The sequence below is a fragment of the Alosa sapidissima genome, chromosome 7 (assembly GCF_018492685.1).
Source record: "Alosa sapidissima isolate fAloSap1 chromosome 7, fAloSap1.pri, whole genome shotgun sequence".
Taxonomy (NCBI): Eukaryota; Metazoa; Chordata; class Actinopteri; order Clupeiformes; family Clupeidae; genus Alosa; species Alosa sapidissima.
In genome coordinates, this window is record NC_055963.1 from 38,911,319 (window position 1) to 38,930,276 (window position 18,958).

General features: G+C 41.6%; 1 protein-coding gene and 1 pseudogene across 3 annotated transcripts in view; both read left to right on the forward strand.

Annotated features, from left to right (window-relative positions):
• mib2 (MIB E3 ubiquitin protein ligase 2) overlaps nt 1-18,958 on the forward strand; it is a 257,636-nt gene that overhangs the window by 16,107 nt on the left and 222,571 nt on the right. For 2 of the 3 annotated variants that reach the window (XM_042098210.1, XM_042098211.1), the window contains exon 1: nt 13,618-13,674. The exons of the other annotated variant lie outside the window; for it this stretch is intronic. In XM_042098210.1, coding sequence (XP_041954144.1) covers nt 13,635-13,674 — 40 coding nt within the window. In that variant the 5' untranslated portion in view covers nt 13,618-13,634. Of the gene's footprint in view, nt 1-13,617; nt 13,675-18,958 lie in introns of those variants that run through there. 3 annotated transcript variants of the gene reach the window in all.
• On the forward strand, nt 1,467-4,714 carry LOC121713538 (annotated as a pseudogene).

Sequence of the window (18,958 nt, forward strand, 5' to 3'; positions counted from 1 at the left end):
AGAGCACTGCTCTCCCATGCCCACAACCACGGTTGAAGTGCCCTTGAGCAAGGCACCTGACCCCTCACTGCTCCCCAAGCGCCACTGTAGCAAGTCAACTCACTGCTTGTTGTGTGCTTCATCTCACTGTGTGTTCACTAACTCACAGATGGGATAAATGCAGAGACCAAATTCATTGTATTCAAGTATACTTGGGCTATAAACCTTATTTACATTGTTGTTATATTTGTTGTAATTCCAAATGATTCGTGTCATTACTTGCAATACTGGACGAAATCATTTTCTTGATTCTGTCCTCTCCTCCTGTAATCAACTTTGCAGTTTTCTCTGTTATTCAGGGGGCAAATTCAAGGACTATTATAGTTAATGTGCTGACTAACTGGCAAGTACCTCATAACTCAGACTAGTTTGTATCAATCTTGGACTGTGGTGTCTGTTTTTAAAGCATTAAAAAATGTTAGGATGAAAAATATTGTTGTCTGTAATTCTGGGGGGAAATCCAAGGACAGTTATAATTAATGTGCTAGCTACCTGGGAAGTACCTCACAACATTGCTGTCTGAAATTCAGCAACTGATTCAAGGGAAATTAAAGCTAACGTGCTAGCTAACCTGCAAGTTGGTGAACTAGGGTACATCAGACTTGCTATAATTCATATTAAAATGAATTGCTATTGAATGATGGTATTCCTGTATGTATTAAGCTACATGGCAGTTCTATAACTTATTTAATTTAATACCAAACATGACACGATTTAGAGGTATAAGCTATTATGCAGCAAACATCATTTGACCTTAAAGGTCACTTTCTAAAAGGTATTTTGTTCTCTGGATGGACCTAAACAATTTTTTTCTACTTTATTATGGTCAAAGCTGATTTCTGTATGAAAATAGCTTTGATTTGATACCATACAGGATGGGTTTATATGTTAGTGTCTATTTAGATGATTTTCTATGATCCAAAAAAGGGGTGTGGCAGGTGAGGCCATTTTAAAAGAAAATGCTCAAGGGTGCCGGAGTGGCACTTAGTACTTAGTATTAGTACTGTTGCGTAGTGAAATGTGTAGGCCTAGTAAGAGGGCTGTTTTCCCCTAGGAACCTTATTTGTGTGTATTGTTTCCCCCAGGTTTTAAGGTGGGAACCCGTGTTTTTCATGTGTATCATGTTGGCTGCAGTTAAGTGAAGTCCAGTAAAAGTGCCTAAACTGTTTTCCTAGTCTGTGCGTGGTTTCACTAAAAGTTACACCACTCGGTTACTACACTGGCGACGAGGATTAAAACCGAGGATAACGGCGGTGGAGTTGCTGTGTACAGTTGAAATAGCCTACAAATTACGGCGCAGTTAGTTAAGCTATTAGTAAGTTATCATGACTACTGTTGGCTCGCTCAGTGAATACGTGGAGACAGACGGTGACTGGGTGGAATATGTTGAGAGACTGGAGCACTTTTTCGTGGCAAATGACATTACGGATGAGTCAAAATGACGGTCCTCCTCAGCGCCTGCGGGGCCAAGACGTACAAGCTGATACACAACCTGGCTACACCGCAGAAACCAGGAGAATTAAGCTTCCAGGACCTGGTCACGTTAGTGAAAAATCATCACAACCCCAAGCCATCTGTTATTGTTCAACGCTTCAAATTCCATACTCATTCACGTAAGCAAGGAGTGACAGTGGCCGCATTTGTGGCGGAGTTGAGACAATAATCAGAGCACTGTGAGTTGCGCTGTCTAGAAGATATGTTGCGCGACAGGCTGGTCTGCGGAATTAATGAGGATGGCATACAGCGTCGGTTGCTGAGTGAAGCCAAGCTAACCTTCAAAAAAGCGCTAGAGATCTCTCAAGCAATGGAAATGGCGGCAATTAACACAAAGGACATTCAACAAGCACACGGGGCTGCGCAACCAGATGCCGTTCGTCACGTGTCCAAGGACAAGAAAGGCAAACCCCAAAAGTCAGTGGAGTGTTACCGGTGTGGGGGGGGGGCACACTTTGCAAATGACTGTGGATTCAAGGACTCTGTTTGCCATAACTGTCAGAAAAAGGGCCATATTGCCAAAATGTGCAGGGGAATGAAAAACAAACAAAAGAAGGACTGGGGAACACCAAAGCCCAACAGAAGCGCACATCACCTGCAGGGTGACGAGCCTGAGGAAGAGGAGGAGTGTTCTTTTGACATGTTCAACCTCCATGTCATCAGCCAGTCCAGGGCTGAGCCCATCTATGTAGCACTGAAGGTAAATGGCACTGAGCTGGAAATGGAAGTGGACACTGGGGCCTCAGTTTCAGTGATAAGTCAATCCTCATATCACAACTTGTGGAGGGCAACTGAGGCACCTGCACTCAAAAAGACTAATATCAGACTGAGGACTTATACGGGTGAGTGCATTCCCCTTCTTGGGGCTATAGATGTGGACATAGATTTTGAAGGACAGAAGGCATCGGTGACGCTGCTGGTGGTCCAGGGGGAGGGGCCTAGTTTACTGGGTCGTGATCTCTTACAAAAAATTCGCCTGCATTGGGGCGAAATCAAGAACATGACCGTAGCACGAGACATAATAGCCAAATATCCAGATGTTTTTAGGGATGAGCTTGGCACCCTCCGGGGCACCACAGTGAAATTGTGTGTGGACCCCAAAGCTCAGCCGTGCTTTTTCAAACCTCGCCCGGTGCCATATGCTATGAGAGTTAAGGTAGAAGCAGAGTTAGAGAGGCTGCAGCAGGCAGGTGTGATTGAGCCTGTTGAATTTTCCAACTGGGCAGCGCCAATTGTGCCAGTGCTGAAGGAAGACGGTGGACTGCGAATATGTGGAGACTACAAACTGACAATTAATCAGGCCTCCCAACTTGACACCTACCCCCTACCTTGAGTGGAGGATCTGTTTGCCATGTTAGCAGGTGGAAAAACATTCACAATGTTAGACATGAGTCATGCGTACCAGCAGCTACTGCTAGAGGAAGAGTCTAAACAATATGTGACTATTAACACACATATAGGGCTATTCAAATACAATCGTCTGGTTTTTGGCATTGCGTCCAGTCCAGCTATCTTCCAACGCACTATGGACAATCTGCTTCAAAACATTCCCTGCGTTGCAGTGTACCTGGACAATATTTTAGTCACAGGTAGAACAGAAGTGGAACATTTACAAAATCTTGACCAGGTGCTAAAGAGAATGTCAGATACTGGACTGCGCCTGAGTCGCAGTAAGTGTGTTTTCCAAGCTCCAAGTGTCACATACCTGGGCCATCGGATTTCGGCTCAAGGTCTGTCTCCAGTGGAAGAGAAGGTGAGGGCGATAAAGGAGGCACCTGGCCGCACTGTTTTTCCCCCAGAGACAGTTTTTCTGATGGACAGACTATCTAATGCTCCAGTGACAGCAAAACAGATCAAAACATGGACTGATAGAGACCCAGTGTTATCGCAAGTTAGAAGATGGGTGATGCAGGGCTGGCCTAGCTGTACAGCAGGACAAATTCCAGCCTTATGCCAAGCGCAAGCTAGAGCTGAGTGTTCTTGACGGCTGTATCCTTTGGGGCTCCAGAGTGATCGTTCCCTCCCCAGGGCAGGCGCAGGTGATGGAGGCACTGCACGATGCCCACCCAGGGATATCCCGGATGAAGAGCCTCGCCAGGTCATTCGTGTGGTGGCCTGGGATGGATGGAGCTTTAGAAGAGAAGGTCAGGGCATGTTTGCAATGTCAAGGTAACCGGAAGATGCCAGTGACTGCGCCGCTTCACCCATGGCAGTTCACCCATGGCAGTGGCCAGGCCGTGCATGGTCCAGGCTCCACCTGGATTTTGCAGGTCCGTTTCTGGGCCAGACATTCCTAGTTCTGGTGGACACACACTCGAAATGGCTCGAGGCACATATCATGTCAAACATGACTGCTGCAGTTACCACTGAGAAGCTCAGGAGCATCTTTGCCACACACGGATTACCAGACACAGTGGTGTCGGACAATGGGCCCACCTTCACCAGTGATGTTTTCAAAGTATTTACGGAGAAAAATGGGATCCGTCATGTCTGCACTGCTCCCTACCATCCCGCTTCCAACGGCCTAGCAGAACGAGCTGTTGAAACTCTGAAAGATGGACTGCGAAAAATGTCAGGACACTCTCTGGAAACCAAACTTTCTCGCTTCCTGTTCCAATACCGGATTACTCCTCACACAACTACAGGATTAGCCCCAGCAGAGATGCTATTGGGACGGAGGCCAAAGTCTCACCTGGATCTCCTCCACCCGGACGTCGGAGAGAGAGTGGTTAGGTCGCAGGACAAGCAAAAGCTGAGGCAGGACCAACATGCAAAAGAGAGACTCTTTCAGCCAGGAGATAGTGTGTATGTTAAAAACTTTGCCACTGGTCCACCCTGGTTTCCAGGAGTTATTTAACACCAGTCTGGTCCAGTGTCTTTTCTGGTGGATTTGTCCTTGTGAGTGTGGCGCACAAGGATTGTGTGAGCAGCTCTGGAGGCTCTAGTGAGGGGCCTCAAGCACCTGAGCAAGAGCAGGTGTCACCTGCAGAACTGTCGGTACAGGGCGCTCCACCTGCATCCACCCCAAACCTGCTTGGGGGAGCACAACCTGCTCCTGATGCTGGGGACATCACACCAGAGCTAAGAAGATCAACAAGGCAACATAGGCCTCCAGATAGACTGACCTGTTAAACTATATTTGTGTTTCAAATGTAAAAAAAAAAAAAAAATGTTGACAAATGACCAGCAAGAAGTTGTGTTGTTAGGGCTTTTTGTTATTGTTGGTAAAGTAGTTAAGCAACTTATGTCACACTTATGCCCAAATTCCACAAAGTTCTACCTGACTATTAGAAATCACCATAGCGGTGTCTTTCTTAATCTATTTCAATAATTTTACAACGTTTCTAAGACGTTAGTATATTTTTTTACACTGTAGGAATCACATACTACAACATATATTCATACCAACACGATCAAATTCGTGACTACAGAGTTTTATCTTAACATGGGTTTCCTCCGTAAAAGAGACCTGCGTGTAACTTCACAGCTAGGGTGACCACCTGCTAATAAGCCCAAGGGGGGACAAGGGGTATGTTTCTGAGGGACAATGTGGGACAATGCCTGGCGCGGTGATGCCCCCACCTCACGGGCAGACTTACTGATAGTGGTTTACCCATTTCTAGCACATACCACCTTACATGGTATATTAATACAGTATGCCCTATTCCACTAAACATGTGTAATTGCTGATGTATCATGAATAGGCCAACCAATGTGTATTTTTTTTTCTAAATAAAGATTCATAATACTTTGAACATTCAATGAATTGACAGATGCACTTCCACTTACGATTTACTTTAGCTATTTCATTTTATTTATTTTTCATTATTTATTCACTTTACATAAATTATATTGTAAAATTGTAGGATTAACAGGAATTGTAGTTGCTCAACACCACAGGAACAGTTAAGTCTTAACTCACAACTCCAGAGGTTCACGGAACAAGAAGGGGGAGGAAGGATGGTGAACTTGCGTGTTAGTAATTCAGGCGCAGGGGGAAAAGAACTGTTCAGTGTTCTGGGTAGCCTAACATTCACTGTAATGTATGATAAAGCCACATTGGGTTTGACTTCCTCCGCAATTACTTTGTTGTATGGAATAAAATAACACTGTATTTGAAAATAACAGACTTTATTTTGTTGTAGGCCTATATGTGCTTTGGGAATATTTCAGCCATGACTTGGCCTAACGTATAGGCTACCGCAGTTGATAACGTTAACGTTAGTGAAGGTAATGGTAACGTTAACACTCTTTCAAGTAGGCCTATGGCTAATGAAATCTCTGATAACAGCTCAATCCACAGCAATGAAATGTATGCTTTGTGTGGTAATGATAGATGTTTGGTAACCTATTTGTATACTGCTAGGTCCATATGATTTCCAGTGAATACAAACATCATTCAAACACTGCTCAAGTAGCTAAATTAAATGTGTGTAATCGGTCGCGTATGTAACTCTTCTCGACTTGTACTTTGTTAAATTTAACATCCCCACAATATAAATGAGAAAACCATGTTAACAAATTACCTACAACGTACCTTACACCTAGGGAGAGGGGGGTGTAATTTAAGTCATAACTTGTGTTACCAGAGCCCGTCTACCAATTCTCTGGTGTTACGTTGAAACTATTCAGTTTGATGCAACCCAATACATTTTAGTAGCTCGTAAACTTCAACGTAGTGCCAGTTTACATTAGAACTAAGCTAAGATGGAACTTACTTTCAACTGGTGCAACCGGCTGCAGGATATAGAGCGACCAACTTTTTTTTTGAGCAAGCATTGATTATGCGTGACAGTCTCAATTTGCGGGACGCATGAATTAGGCTTCAAACGCTGTGCGTGCACGCGCTACACGGGACGGGTGGTCACCCTATTCACAGCATGCGGTTAAAATCCTTAAATTCACGGACGTGTTTTGGCTTTATTTTTTCAGCCGCCAGTCTTTGAGAAGACGTGAAATATCCACTGGAATTTTGTTTCTTAATATTACACCTGCCAGGGAATCCGTGTTATGTGGCTAAGCTGCTGCCTAGCAGGTAAAACACATTTAAATGGATATATTTAATGTTTTTAGCTAGAAATGATGCCACATGTCTACATTTAAGCCATTTCGAAAGTTTGTTTAGATCCAGTGATTCTGCCGTCATGGAAACGCTACGTCACACTTCGGGACTCTATAGAGGCCAAATGACTCCAATTCCCTAGTGCATCATCACAATTAGTGTTGTCATGATGCCAAAATTATGACTTTCGATACGATACCTGCCATAAATATCTCGATGCTCGATACTGAAACGATACCACAGCGAAATCCTAACATATCTGGAAAAGAAAGGACGCAGACCTCCTCCAAGTGTAGTAATTTGTGTTTAATTTGGTGCACTTTTGTAGTGTGCAGGTCAATTCTGGGTTCTAAACTTTTCAACTTATTAATTTGTGTGTGATTAAGTCCTTTATGGTTTGTTATAGTTAATTTACATTGTGTTGTGTTTTGGCAGTAAAGTACCTTTAAATAGCCAAAGTAGGCTAGATCAAGGTCAGTGTTGAAATAACTGCATGCAAATCACTGAATGCTATGCAGAGGGGCCTAATCTTTAGGCCATCTGATGTAGGCTATCCTAGGCCTTCCCGTGTTTATGGGATTTCTTTGACAGTTGCAAAGGGGAAAAGTTGAAGATAGTCTCCTTTGCTCCCAGTGTACAAGTAGCCTACAACGTTCCAACCAGGTCTTTGTCAGATAGGCCTACGCCATTACCTGTTGCAATATATCTGTGTGCATTATGTCTATTTCTTTGATAATATTATTTGCTACCACGTAACAATATGCCGCTATTATTATTAGGACTTAACACACTTCAGTGGTATTATGCTGTGGGCTTTAATTAACGCATTTCGGGTAGCCTATCCTACATCTGGGCAATAATTATTGAACAAATTGCAGTCTACATGCCATGACAAACAGTAGTACTGACCGAATATTAAACAGATTGTTTTCAAGTTATGGTAATGTTATACTAGCGTGAACATTGCGTTTTCATCACATTAGCATATAATTGTTTCACACAAACTCGCGTCACAGACCTACGTCACCCACCACTTGGAGGTGCAAACAATCTGAGTTTTGGTTGATTTGACCATCAGTTAACTTCGAAACAGGCATTTTACTTTGGATAGACAATATCAATACATCATAGGAGTGATTTAACGTCAAAAAATCTAGACTGGAGTAACTCAATATTTGACACCTCCGATATGTTTAGTGTTCTAAAGACGTCAAATAGCCCGTTATCGTTACCAAATTGATAGCCAAGCAGCCAGAAGTGAACACGCATGTATGGCTATAAAACTGTGCTTTCATTTTACAACTGAACACGAGAAAAAAAACTTTTAGACCCCTTGAGCCAGCTCCTTACTATGTGATCTCAATGGCAATGCAGTGTTTGTTTGCACCTCCAAAAGCATGGCGTACCTGGTTACCTCCCAAAAACACCCACAAATACCCGTATGTTTGTGTGAAAGAATTTGATCAGTCGTTATGTCTCGTCAAAATTCACTGATGAAGGAAGGTTCGCTTTATCCCAGAAAACCATACTCGTTTCAGTTACAGTGGGTCCCCGTTAAGTTTGGACGGGTTCCTTCATGAAACACGCACCCCATTTTCTCAGCAGAAATGGCACAAACTGCAGTTGACACAAACAACCACAAGGTGTCACTTGGGTGCCACTACTATTTTTGATGCGACTGACTTACTGCTTCCATGACGCAGCGGGGGCACGGGAGCTTAAATTGATCACGGTAGTTTAAGCTTACACTTGACAAAACATTCTAATATGAAAATGTAGATGCAATTATTGTAAAATGGTGCAGCTCCTTTAAGAAAGCACCGTGTGCAGGGATGGAGAGAGAGAAAGCGAGAGGGGATAGGCCTATGTGTGTTAGAACTTAGCGTGTGGAAAAAGTACGTGCTGTTGAGACTGGAGCGAGTCATATTCAAAATAATGCAAAAAAAGCAATTATCCTCATTCATTGCAACCAAAGCATGCCTGCTTGCCGACGTTTAAACGAAAAATATATCAAAGCACCTTTTGCTTTGAATGTAGCACGAAAAAATGTTTAAACAGCTGGACAAATGATTTAGCTAATTGATTATATAACCTGTACACCAGCAATTGTTGAACATTTACCTGTACAAGTACATTGACAGTAGCCCAGCCTAACAGCATGTTGTAGGCCTACTGTAGAAATTTCACTTAAATTGCAACCGCAACATGCCTGCTTGCCAACGTTCAAACGACAACGAAAAAGATAATAAAACAACAAGAGGGTTGAGTCTGAATGACACTGAGTTTTTGTAGTTAATAAATATTTTCGTATAAAAAAATGGTCATTCTTCAATCTCCTTCACTGACGCCTATGGAAAAGGCTTAACGTCCCAAAACAACGATCAATGATCATCAAATTTCTCTCTCACATTGCTCCTCATAACCATCTATAAAAAAGTGTTTTTTCTTTTCTTTTTGAGCACATCCGAATCCCAGGACATAACGCACTGGAACTTATTATAATAGGCTCGAGATATAATTCCAAAGGGGGCAGATAGGGGCCACTGCACTTAAAACTTAAAAAGATGAAGCTTTCCGAAATTTGAAATTGCGATCAGTGACTGGCATCGGGTGAACGAAGCTTTTCGAAGTTGAACAGGCTATTAAAAACTATTTGCGCACCTCCATGTCACAGGAGAGACTGGGCTCTCCCTTCTATGAAAAAGACGTTAGGCCAGTTTGCAGGTAGCCTATGATTTCATTGCTGAGTTTGCGGCAAAGCAAGAAAATGTTTTTTTTCCTGAGTCAGGATATGGCGAGTCAGTGTCATATATTTGTCCAATGTTAGCCTATAGATACAGACCAGTACATCTTATCAATAGTTTGAATGTCGTGTGTGTTTCTGCTCATTGACAAATACCGTTCAGCACAATGATTCATGCCCAATTAATTTCCCCTGTTAAAGTGTTCGCCTTTGTTACACTATTTGGTTTCGTGATGTAGCCTATGATAAACACCATATGGCCAAATATGTGACTCAGCTAATGTTATAGGCTATACAATTGAATTTCCCCTCTTAAAGGCAAGCTGGTGTAGCTTATTAGACTAGGCTACTATTAAAATACACCGACGGTAGCCTTGGCTATGTGTAAAGTAAGCTATCGCATGATTTCATGCACGTAAGTGAAAAGGGCCTTGCATCTGTCAAGTTCGCACAGGGCCTCGCATCCCCTTGCGACGGCCCTGCAGCTCCTCCTAAGACAGCGAGGAAAAAGTTAAAATACGCGATAAACCCGGGAAAAGTTGATAGGTTTGTTTCGGTCCCGGTGATTATTTGTGAAATTGTGCAAACGACAGCCTTTTCAAGGCATTTCAAGGAAGGAGTCGTAGCATGCAAGCTCCCAAATTGACCCAGTAGCCTAAGGCATCAATAAATTGTTGGGACTGGGGAGGGTCATGCGTTTTTTCTCAATCACTTTGGAGGGTCATAGAAAAAATTCTTGCTGGCGAGGGAGGGTCACGTCTTTTTTGACTAATGCTCCCAAAACTCCTCCGGTAGCCCCTTAATTAAATAAATAACGAACAGTCCCTAATTGATTAATAGCCTAGACCTACACCAGCAATTGTTGAATGACCTGTACAGGACATTGACAGTAGCCCAGCCTAACAAGCAAATGTTGCAAAATACATCAAAAGACGCAATTAAATAAGATATAAATCAGAAATAAATAATGTCATCTGCATCGCTTTATTTAACAAACTGCAAGCAACAAGAGCATTGAGTTCGCTGTAAGGCCAAACCCAAGAGCAAAGCATATCTGTTAAGGCAGTCGATAGGCTATATAACGAACTGTGTGCCTGGAAAGACGATAGATGACGGCTCTGGTCATCCCATACCCTCCCCCCACTTCCTGTAGCCTACCATTATGAAGGCCTGTAGCCTAAAACGACTCGTTGCCGTTTTGTGACATTAAGCTTTTTCACGTTAAGCCCCCCTCCCCCATCCCCTTCTTTCACAAGCAGTGGGGGAGCGCGGGGCACAAAGTAACACTTTTTGGTAGACAAAGGAGGGTTCTCCGCGTTTCTGTCGTTTGGCCACAATCCGTTGCAACCAGGCCAGGACAGATATTTTAGAGAGGAGAGACGCCGGTGCAGCTCAGATGTCTTCTTAATTTTCTTTATTCTTCAGTAAAAGGTGCAGAACATTATTAAACTTTGACTAACATTTCGATGTGTCGATGTTTTTGACTAACGAACATCGAAACATTAGTCAAAGTTTAATAATGTTCTGCACCTTTTACTAAAGAATAAAGAAAATTAAGAAGACATCTGAGCTGCACCGGCGCCTCTCCTTCTCTCTAACACTTTTTGGCTTTGGCTAAATATTTCTAAAATCATTTGAGTTTCACTAGTCACATGTTTTAACAAGCAACACTTGTTATTGAACTAATAACAGACAGTTTGACTTTATTTTCCATACGGAGAAATAACATATGCAGAGTCTAACCAAGGTCAATCTTGCCAAAAAAGTCCTAAAACCTGAAAACACACGAGGCAAAAGTGCAAAACATCACAAAACTAACTAAACTAACACGCGCATATTTTTGTATTGCAATCATTGTAGCCTACAGTTGTAACAGCGCGTAACAGTCGTTTTACTCCCCGGATGCGCTCATTATAAAGAACGTTTAACGTGTCCCAAAAACAGCTATCAATTAATCACCAAACGTCTTATAAACAAGTATTGCCAGGAGCAACACCTTGCAAAAAATGATAACAATAGGCCTAGGCCTTTATATGGCTCTGCTCCTGCCTAAATTCGAACTCAGAACTACCTGAAAGTTGCAGACCTGTTCTGGAAATACGTGCATTAACCCACTCGACCGTCAGACAACGCTATCTGCTTCGAGTAGGCCTATTGGGTAGGACTGTAGCCTACACTGGTTGCTGTGGCACAGTCTTGAGTGACCGAATTCGTTTTTCTTTGTCATATGAATGCTGTCATTTTGTTAACATTACTGTTAAGAAGATGCTGTAGGCAAAGTCTATATTTCAACCTCGTTAGTGTAGTAAAAAAAATCAGAACTATTCACAAGGTTTCTGGGCAGCATATTTATGTTCTGTTAGCAAGCGAACTTCTCATGACTACCGACAAAGTAGCCTACTGCCAGCTGACGAAGCTCTCATTTTAAAACATTACTGAGAGACAGGCACTGTACAAATCAAGAAATCTTGCCACTGAGTCCAAAACTATGTTTAACATTATGTACAAGGCTTAGGCTACAGTGGACTAGCATGTTGCAGGGGCTGCTAAAAACACAGAGAAACGCACTGAAAACTCGGCCAATCACAGCCCTTGCTGTCGAATGCGCCGTCTGGTTCGACCATGGAACTCCACAGCGGACTATGCTGCCCCCAAGCGGCTGCAGTTGTACTTACATTTCACCATTCACCATGATCGTGAATGAAGTGTCAATTTTTAACTGGGACCCACTGTAGGCTAGACTAAAACTAAAGAAATGAACTTGGCACTAATCATGTAGTGGTGTTTTCTATAGCCTATTCGTTAACCTGTCGTTCTTTGAACTTTGGCCTCTGTGTACCTGATGGCTTGCCTTCACTATCCGTGATGTATCCGAAATAGTTCCTTTTCACTTCACCTTTTGTTTTATCCACAACCCTGTCGGAAAGAACTATGTTGACGTTTAGGCTGCGCACTCTCACTCAGAGCTGCCTGCTTGACACGTCCACTTGCCTAGATGCGTGCAAGGAGCATGGAGAGTGGGAGCAGTCCACACAGACACAAAACGTTATTATTTTAATAAAGTATCGATTCTAAAAACGTCGTAAATCGTATCGTTTTTTGCATGAAGGCATCGTGATACCTTTCTAGTATCGATACACCGTGCAACACTAATCACAATCAGGTACCAAATCCCCATAACAAGTTTGGACTTCATACACCAAAGCCTTGCTGAGATATGAGCTCATTTCTTGTTTGGGGGCTTCACCGCCAATTTTGATTGGCTGTTATGGGCAAATGCTTTTGTCAATTGTTCCATAAAGTAATGCACTTATAAGGCATGGTCTGAACATGGTCTGTGCCAATTGGTAAAGATCAGATTAAATTCGTGACCTGTGAAAACGTTTTAGTGTTTTTGATTAAATCTAATATGGCGGAAAATCCTTCATGGTGGTGTCATGGGATGTTTTGAACTTTGTCCAAGGAATCCAGCAATAGCTCATTTTTGAAAATCGGGTGAACAGGTCAAAAGTTACGTGTGTGAACGCACATCCAACTTTGACCAGATGGTGGTGCTAGAGCGCTCGAGGTGCCGACATGAAACTTGGTGACATTAATCATGGGACTGTCCCCAATCAGTTTACCAAATTTCACAACTTTTTACTAGACGGTTCTATGGGCTGGCATAGACTCCCATGGCTGAAGCGTAATAATAATAGGAATACATAGAAACACAATGGGTGCGTACGCAGCTTAGCTGCTTGGCATAACAATAATAATCTTTACAGAAACAATAGGATTTCACACCAGAGCTGCAGGCCACTTCCTAATTAATTTAAAAATGGTAACATTTGATTTCTCATAAGGGAATATTGACCCATCTATTCAGGATTCTTCTCAACAGGAGGGAGGAGATTCAGAAAAACGCTGGGTTTGTGAAAGAAAACTGCTATTGAGCACAGGTTGACGGAGTCAGTTACCTTGTGGTCATTCCATATCATATCAAAGAATTTGAGTAAAATTTCACAGATCACCCTCAGAAAAATCTGACGGAAAAAACACAGCTGCTTCTCTGCCAAACTTTTGAAGAAATCCAAAACAGCATGTCAGTATCACTAATAGTTTTGAAACTATAGCCCTTTGACATGTTAAGCATTTTGGCAAACAAGCCTTTGGTTAGAGCTATGCCTTTCCTAAACAAAGAATAAAGTTCACCCCAAAAGCAAACATGTCAGCACATTTGAAACAATCTGAGAGTGACCAGCACAGAAAAAACAGAACCATGTTTTGATATTTGCAGGAATTACATACCTCACAATGCGAAGGAACAAGCAGAAGTTAGCTGGGCAGAAGTTTGGTAGGCTCTACTATTTAAACATTTTATTCTGATTTACCCTTGGGATAAGAAAATGCTTTGTATGAACATCTAGACTTAAATAGCTCAGGTAATGCATGAAAAATATGCAACCCCACTTCCAAAGATGTAAATCATGCAAACTTTGAATTGAATTGAGAATAGTGCAAAAACAACATATCAGTGATTGAAATGGAGACATTTTATTATTATTTGTTGGGGGGAAATATTTATTTTGAATTTTGATATCAGCAACACTTCTAAAAAAAAGTTGAGACAGGAGCATATTTACCACTGTGATGCTTTAATTCTTCTTTGTAAATGTGTGGAAACTGAGAAAAATAGTTTTAGCTGTAGTTTTGAGAATGAATTTGTTCAGTCTTGCCCGATATAGAATTTTATCTGCCCAACAGTCTGATCATCTGATCCATGGCTGAACTACTTTTTTTAAAGAACAGATTGAGAATTAGGGGCTTATACAGGTTCATTGTCATTTTGATCTCAAAATGCAACATTCAGGCAGATGTCCTGTGCTTAAGATATCAAAAGTAGAGTTGAATTTTAACCAATGTAAATATACCTAGTGTGTCGATACATTATATTGCCAAAAGTATTGGTTCACCTGCCTTGACTGCCATATGTATTTAAGTGACATCCCATTATTAATCCATAGGGTTTAATATGACATTGGTCCTTTGCAGCTATAGCAGCTTTAACTCTTCTGGGAAGGCTTTCCACAAGGTTTAGGAGTGTGTTTATGGGAATACACTTGTGGGAACCATTCTTCCAGAAGCGCATTTGTGAGGTCACACAATGATGTTGGATGAGAAGGCCTGTGGCCGGTTACACAAAGCACCTTAAGTTTTTTCTTAACTGTGACCCTTAAGGCTTAATTTCTCCTTAGGTAAGGGAGGGGGTGTTGCACAGAATACCTTAAATGGTTTCCTTAGTTAAGGAAAAACGTTAAGGGATTTACTCCATTGAAAGGAATTTTCCGGCACGAAAATTCTATAGTTTCCACGGAAATTGTTCAACAGCTGTAACTAGTTGCCGTGATGCCGTCAGTTATCCCATCGAAATAAGTAAATCTGATCTTATCATTTATCTTACCTTAATAATATTCATGGAAATTATCCAGGTAGCAAGTAAAGCATGTTGCAGTATATACATGACCTGAACAATACTAGCTGGTAGGGGTGTGAATCTCTCATGTAAAAGACGATACGATTCACATCTAGATACATGGGCACGATTCGATACAAGAAAAGATACATGTTCATAAAAAATGATTCAGTACGATTCGATGCGATGCAATTCGATGCAGTTGAAGAATGGAAAGCATTCTGAAAGATTTTTTATCATTTGCTTAAGGTGCACATTCATATTATATTATTATCATGGTCATGTCAATTAGGCAAAAAAATGTGTGAATATGATTATCTAAACTGAGGTTTGTATAATATACTGTATTGAAATGAAACAAGAATAGTCTACATTCCAGTCAAACACAGCAGCCAAATAAAACATAAAAATACGTTTTTATAGACTTTATAGATTTTATAGAGTTATATCTGATTGTTTTCAAGGAGCTGTAGCCTATTGTTGAGGTAAGACAATACCGAAATAAAATAAAACCGTGCTTAAGACAATCTTGGCCTTTTCTCAGATAGCCTACAAGAACAAAATAGGCCTAGCCTACATATCAATGAACTGGGCCTATTTTGTTCCAAGTCTGAGTGAATATGAACAACATAATAATAATTTGTGCATCGTTTTAGCAGCAAGGGCCAAATTATTCTTTAACATTAAGGAAATCCCTTCATCAAACGTAAGGCTACTCTACAGACTATCGTTGCCGTTTAGGAATGCTATAGTAAGTGTTTAATTTCGCGATGGATTTTGAAAAACAAAAGAGTAAAAACTGTCAAAGACACGACGAGTCATCACGTGCTTAAGTTGCAGTAGATGTATGGGTAATGAAGTCCTTTGACAACTTTGGGCAATGAGTGTAGCCCAAAACGAACTTCATTACCCACAAATCCGTGCCACGTGTAGTTTCAAAACCGGAAGTGGGATGTACGCGCTGCTTGGAACGTAAATGAGTCTGAGCGAGCAGAAAAGGTTGTGCACCGATTCATAAAAAGTAAATCGATATAACGACCGGTTCATTTCAGTTTTTTTCCGATACGGGGCTTCACGTATCAATGTAGCCGTATCTTACACGTTAAAAACGGATACCGATACGTATCGGTTAATCTTTACACCCCTACTAGCTGGCAAGTTAGAGATGATCCTGACTGTTATCAGTGCACCAAAACAAACTTTTTTGTTAACGTTTTGCGAACCAAACCCAAGCTCATAGGCTAACAAGACATCCACATGAATTGTTAATGTTAGCCTACATTAAGCCTACGTAAACCACACAATAACAACACGGCATGTTTCTGACAGAGTGAGTACTACTTACGGAGTAGTGACTTACGGAGAGTGAGTACTACTTACGAGTTTTATTTTGAATTGTCAAAAGTAGTTAATAGCCTATACTTAATTTATCAGCATCATATGGTTAAGGTAGAGTCAGATGTCCCTTTGGTTTTTCCCCTCAGTTACTACTAGGCTACTGGTCGTCTGTGCAACAGTTTAAAGGATTTCTTACAAGATAAGGACAAAACCTTAAATACTTAAGGGAAAATGTTAAGGAAACCTTAAGGGTGTTTGTGTAACCGGTTTTATTTTAAGGGACCCTTAAATCAGATTTTAAGGAAAAAACTTAACTTGAGGTGCTTTGTGCAACCGGCCATTGGCTCTCAGTCTCCGCTCTAATTCATCCCAAAGGTGTTCTATAGGGTTGAGGTCAGGACTCAGGTGTTCTATAGCAGCGGTCCCCAACCACCGGGCCGCGGCCCAGTACCGGGCCGTGGGACATTCCTAACGGGGCCGTAGCCTACGACATGAGTTTAAAAAAAATGCATGCAAACTAAACTCAATTTAATTCACAATAATGTCACGTTTTTACATGGCATAGGCCTATATGCAGTGGTTTGATTGCACGCATGTTTGCATTTTGCAAGGTCTATTTTCTTACGTCTGTCTGTCCCGCCTTCAACACTTTACATATTGCCTTCAGCTAGGGCTGCACAATTAATCGAATTTTAATCACGATCACGATTTTGGCTTCCCACGATCAAATTTGCGTGATCGAGCGATATTTCAAATGCGTGCTCTACCCATAGAACCAACCTGGCAACCCATAGAACGCTCCGCTACAAAACAAATCAAGCGCTCCTTAAACCTGTCTGACCATGTGCCTGCATGCAGCCTACCAATGACAGCTGTTCCCTGCACTGTTCAGCCTGATGCACTGTGGACTAGTGACATTATGTTAACTATTAGTAGGCTAGTTAGACTATACAATAAACGACGATCAAAAATTAAATGTGTGGCACAGCAGAAGGCCAAGAGCTTGTCCCTCGAGGCGGATCATCCATTGTTCGAAAATATTTCTGATTTCAGGCAAGTTAAGTTAACCAAAAATATAAGCAAAGCAGGGCTCTCAACTCATACCGTGAAACACATCACATGACGTAAACCACACATGCCTTTTTTATCACGTTAACTTTTAGTCCTTCTTTGCTTCCTCCGATAGCCTACTGTAATAAGAGTTGAGCTAACGACGGGATCCGTGAATTTTATTAATGTATTTTATAAGCTACATGTGCAACCTACAATGTAATGCGTTTCAAGACACAGCCTACTCAAAACGAGTGAACAATAATGAAAATGTAGCCTATACGTCAGTGTTTTACATATCAACGAATGACTAAACCAGGGGTGTCCAAACTGCGGCCAGCCATGCACTTTAATCCGGCCCGCCGAGCATTTATTAGTTTATCATAGGCCGTTCGCTATTTTTTTCCAGCGATAGACGACGTTGTGGTTAACTTTAGGCTACTACAAACTGCTTTACACTCTTCTTAGAGAACGTTTACAATGTCAAAACAGCTTGTCACATCGAGATACATAGTATCTCCATTGCAGCAGATCTAACTACTAGTTCATTTAATTGGGGACGCATTTGAGCGTGGGAGAGAGGGCGATGGCAACAGTAGTTCCCACTACTGACCATTTATAAACCGTGAGAGGGCACAGCCATAGGCACAGCACTAGCCATAGGCTATTTGAGTGGAGCTGGCAAAGAGTCTTAAAATGACAGTGCACCATTTATAAATGAATTAAACAGTATTAAATTAACAGTATTTCTTAAGAAATTATTTTTCTACAACAAAATTATTTTGTCATTTAAATAATACAAAACATTATTATTATTATTATTATTTGTGTGTGGCCCGCTGGCCAATTTTCAAAACCCAATGTGGCCCTTCAGTCAAAAAGTTTGGACACCCCTGGACTAAACGATTACAGTAAACTCATGAACAAGAAGCAGAGCTTAAGTGGCTAATGGGGAGCGTTGGGAGGATTCCCGGTGGGCCGTTAACGTTTTCCCAAATATTAACAAAGTAGCACGCACAAAACATTTGTTTGGAAGTTTGGAAGTCGCAGTCAAATCTATATTTGCAGTAATTTAGGGGAGTAAATGTGAGGGGAAGAATTTGGGTGAGCCAGATAGCAAGTCCAATATGTTTAGGGAAAAAATATTTTTGTCACTAAAATTAATTAATAATCGTGATAAATAATCGTGATCTCAATATTGATCAAAATAATCGTGATTATCATTTTGGCCATAATCGTGCAGCCCTACCTTCAGCGCTGCGCAGCCTCAGGTCAGCTCACTTCACTTGATCAGTTCTTGGCGAATGGTAGTGTCACACAAAGTTAGCTAAACTGCTAGAATGAGCAACAAAAAACAAGCATCTTTAGCAGGTCACTGGTCAGAGTGTTCGAGAGCCACTGCAGAGATTTCTTACAGAAAAAAAGTCACAGCTGAACATTTTAGTGATGAGGACAAGGTGCCAAAACTCGCTTACCTGTGTGGCATATTCGGGTTGCTTAATTACCTCAACCTGTCACTCCAGGGGAGAATGACGACTGTCTTTAAACTGGCAGATAAAGTCGCTGCATTTAAAGCCAAGCTTGATTTGTGGGGACGAATGGGGACGGGGTGTATTTGATATGTTCCAAACAGTAGTGGGGGTTTTGGGAGAGACTGAGGCAGGGCCCTTTCTCTCGCAGCTGGTGAGTTTGAGCGTTAGGCTACTTCCCATCCTCCAAAGATCCACGGCAAACCAATGAGTGGGTCCGCAACCCATTTGTCAATATCCCGAATAGT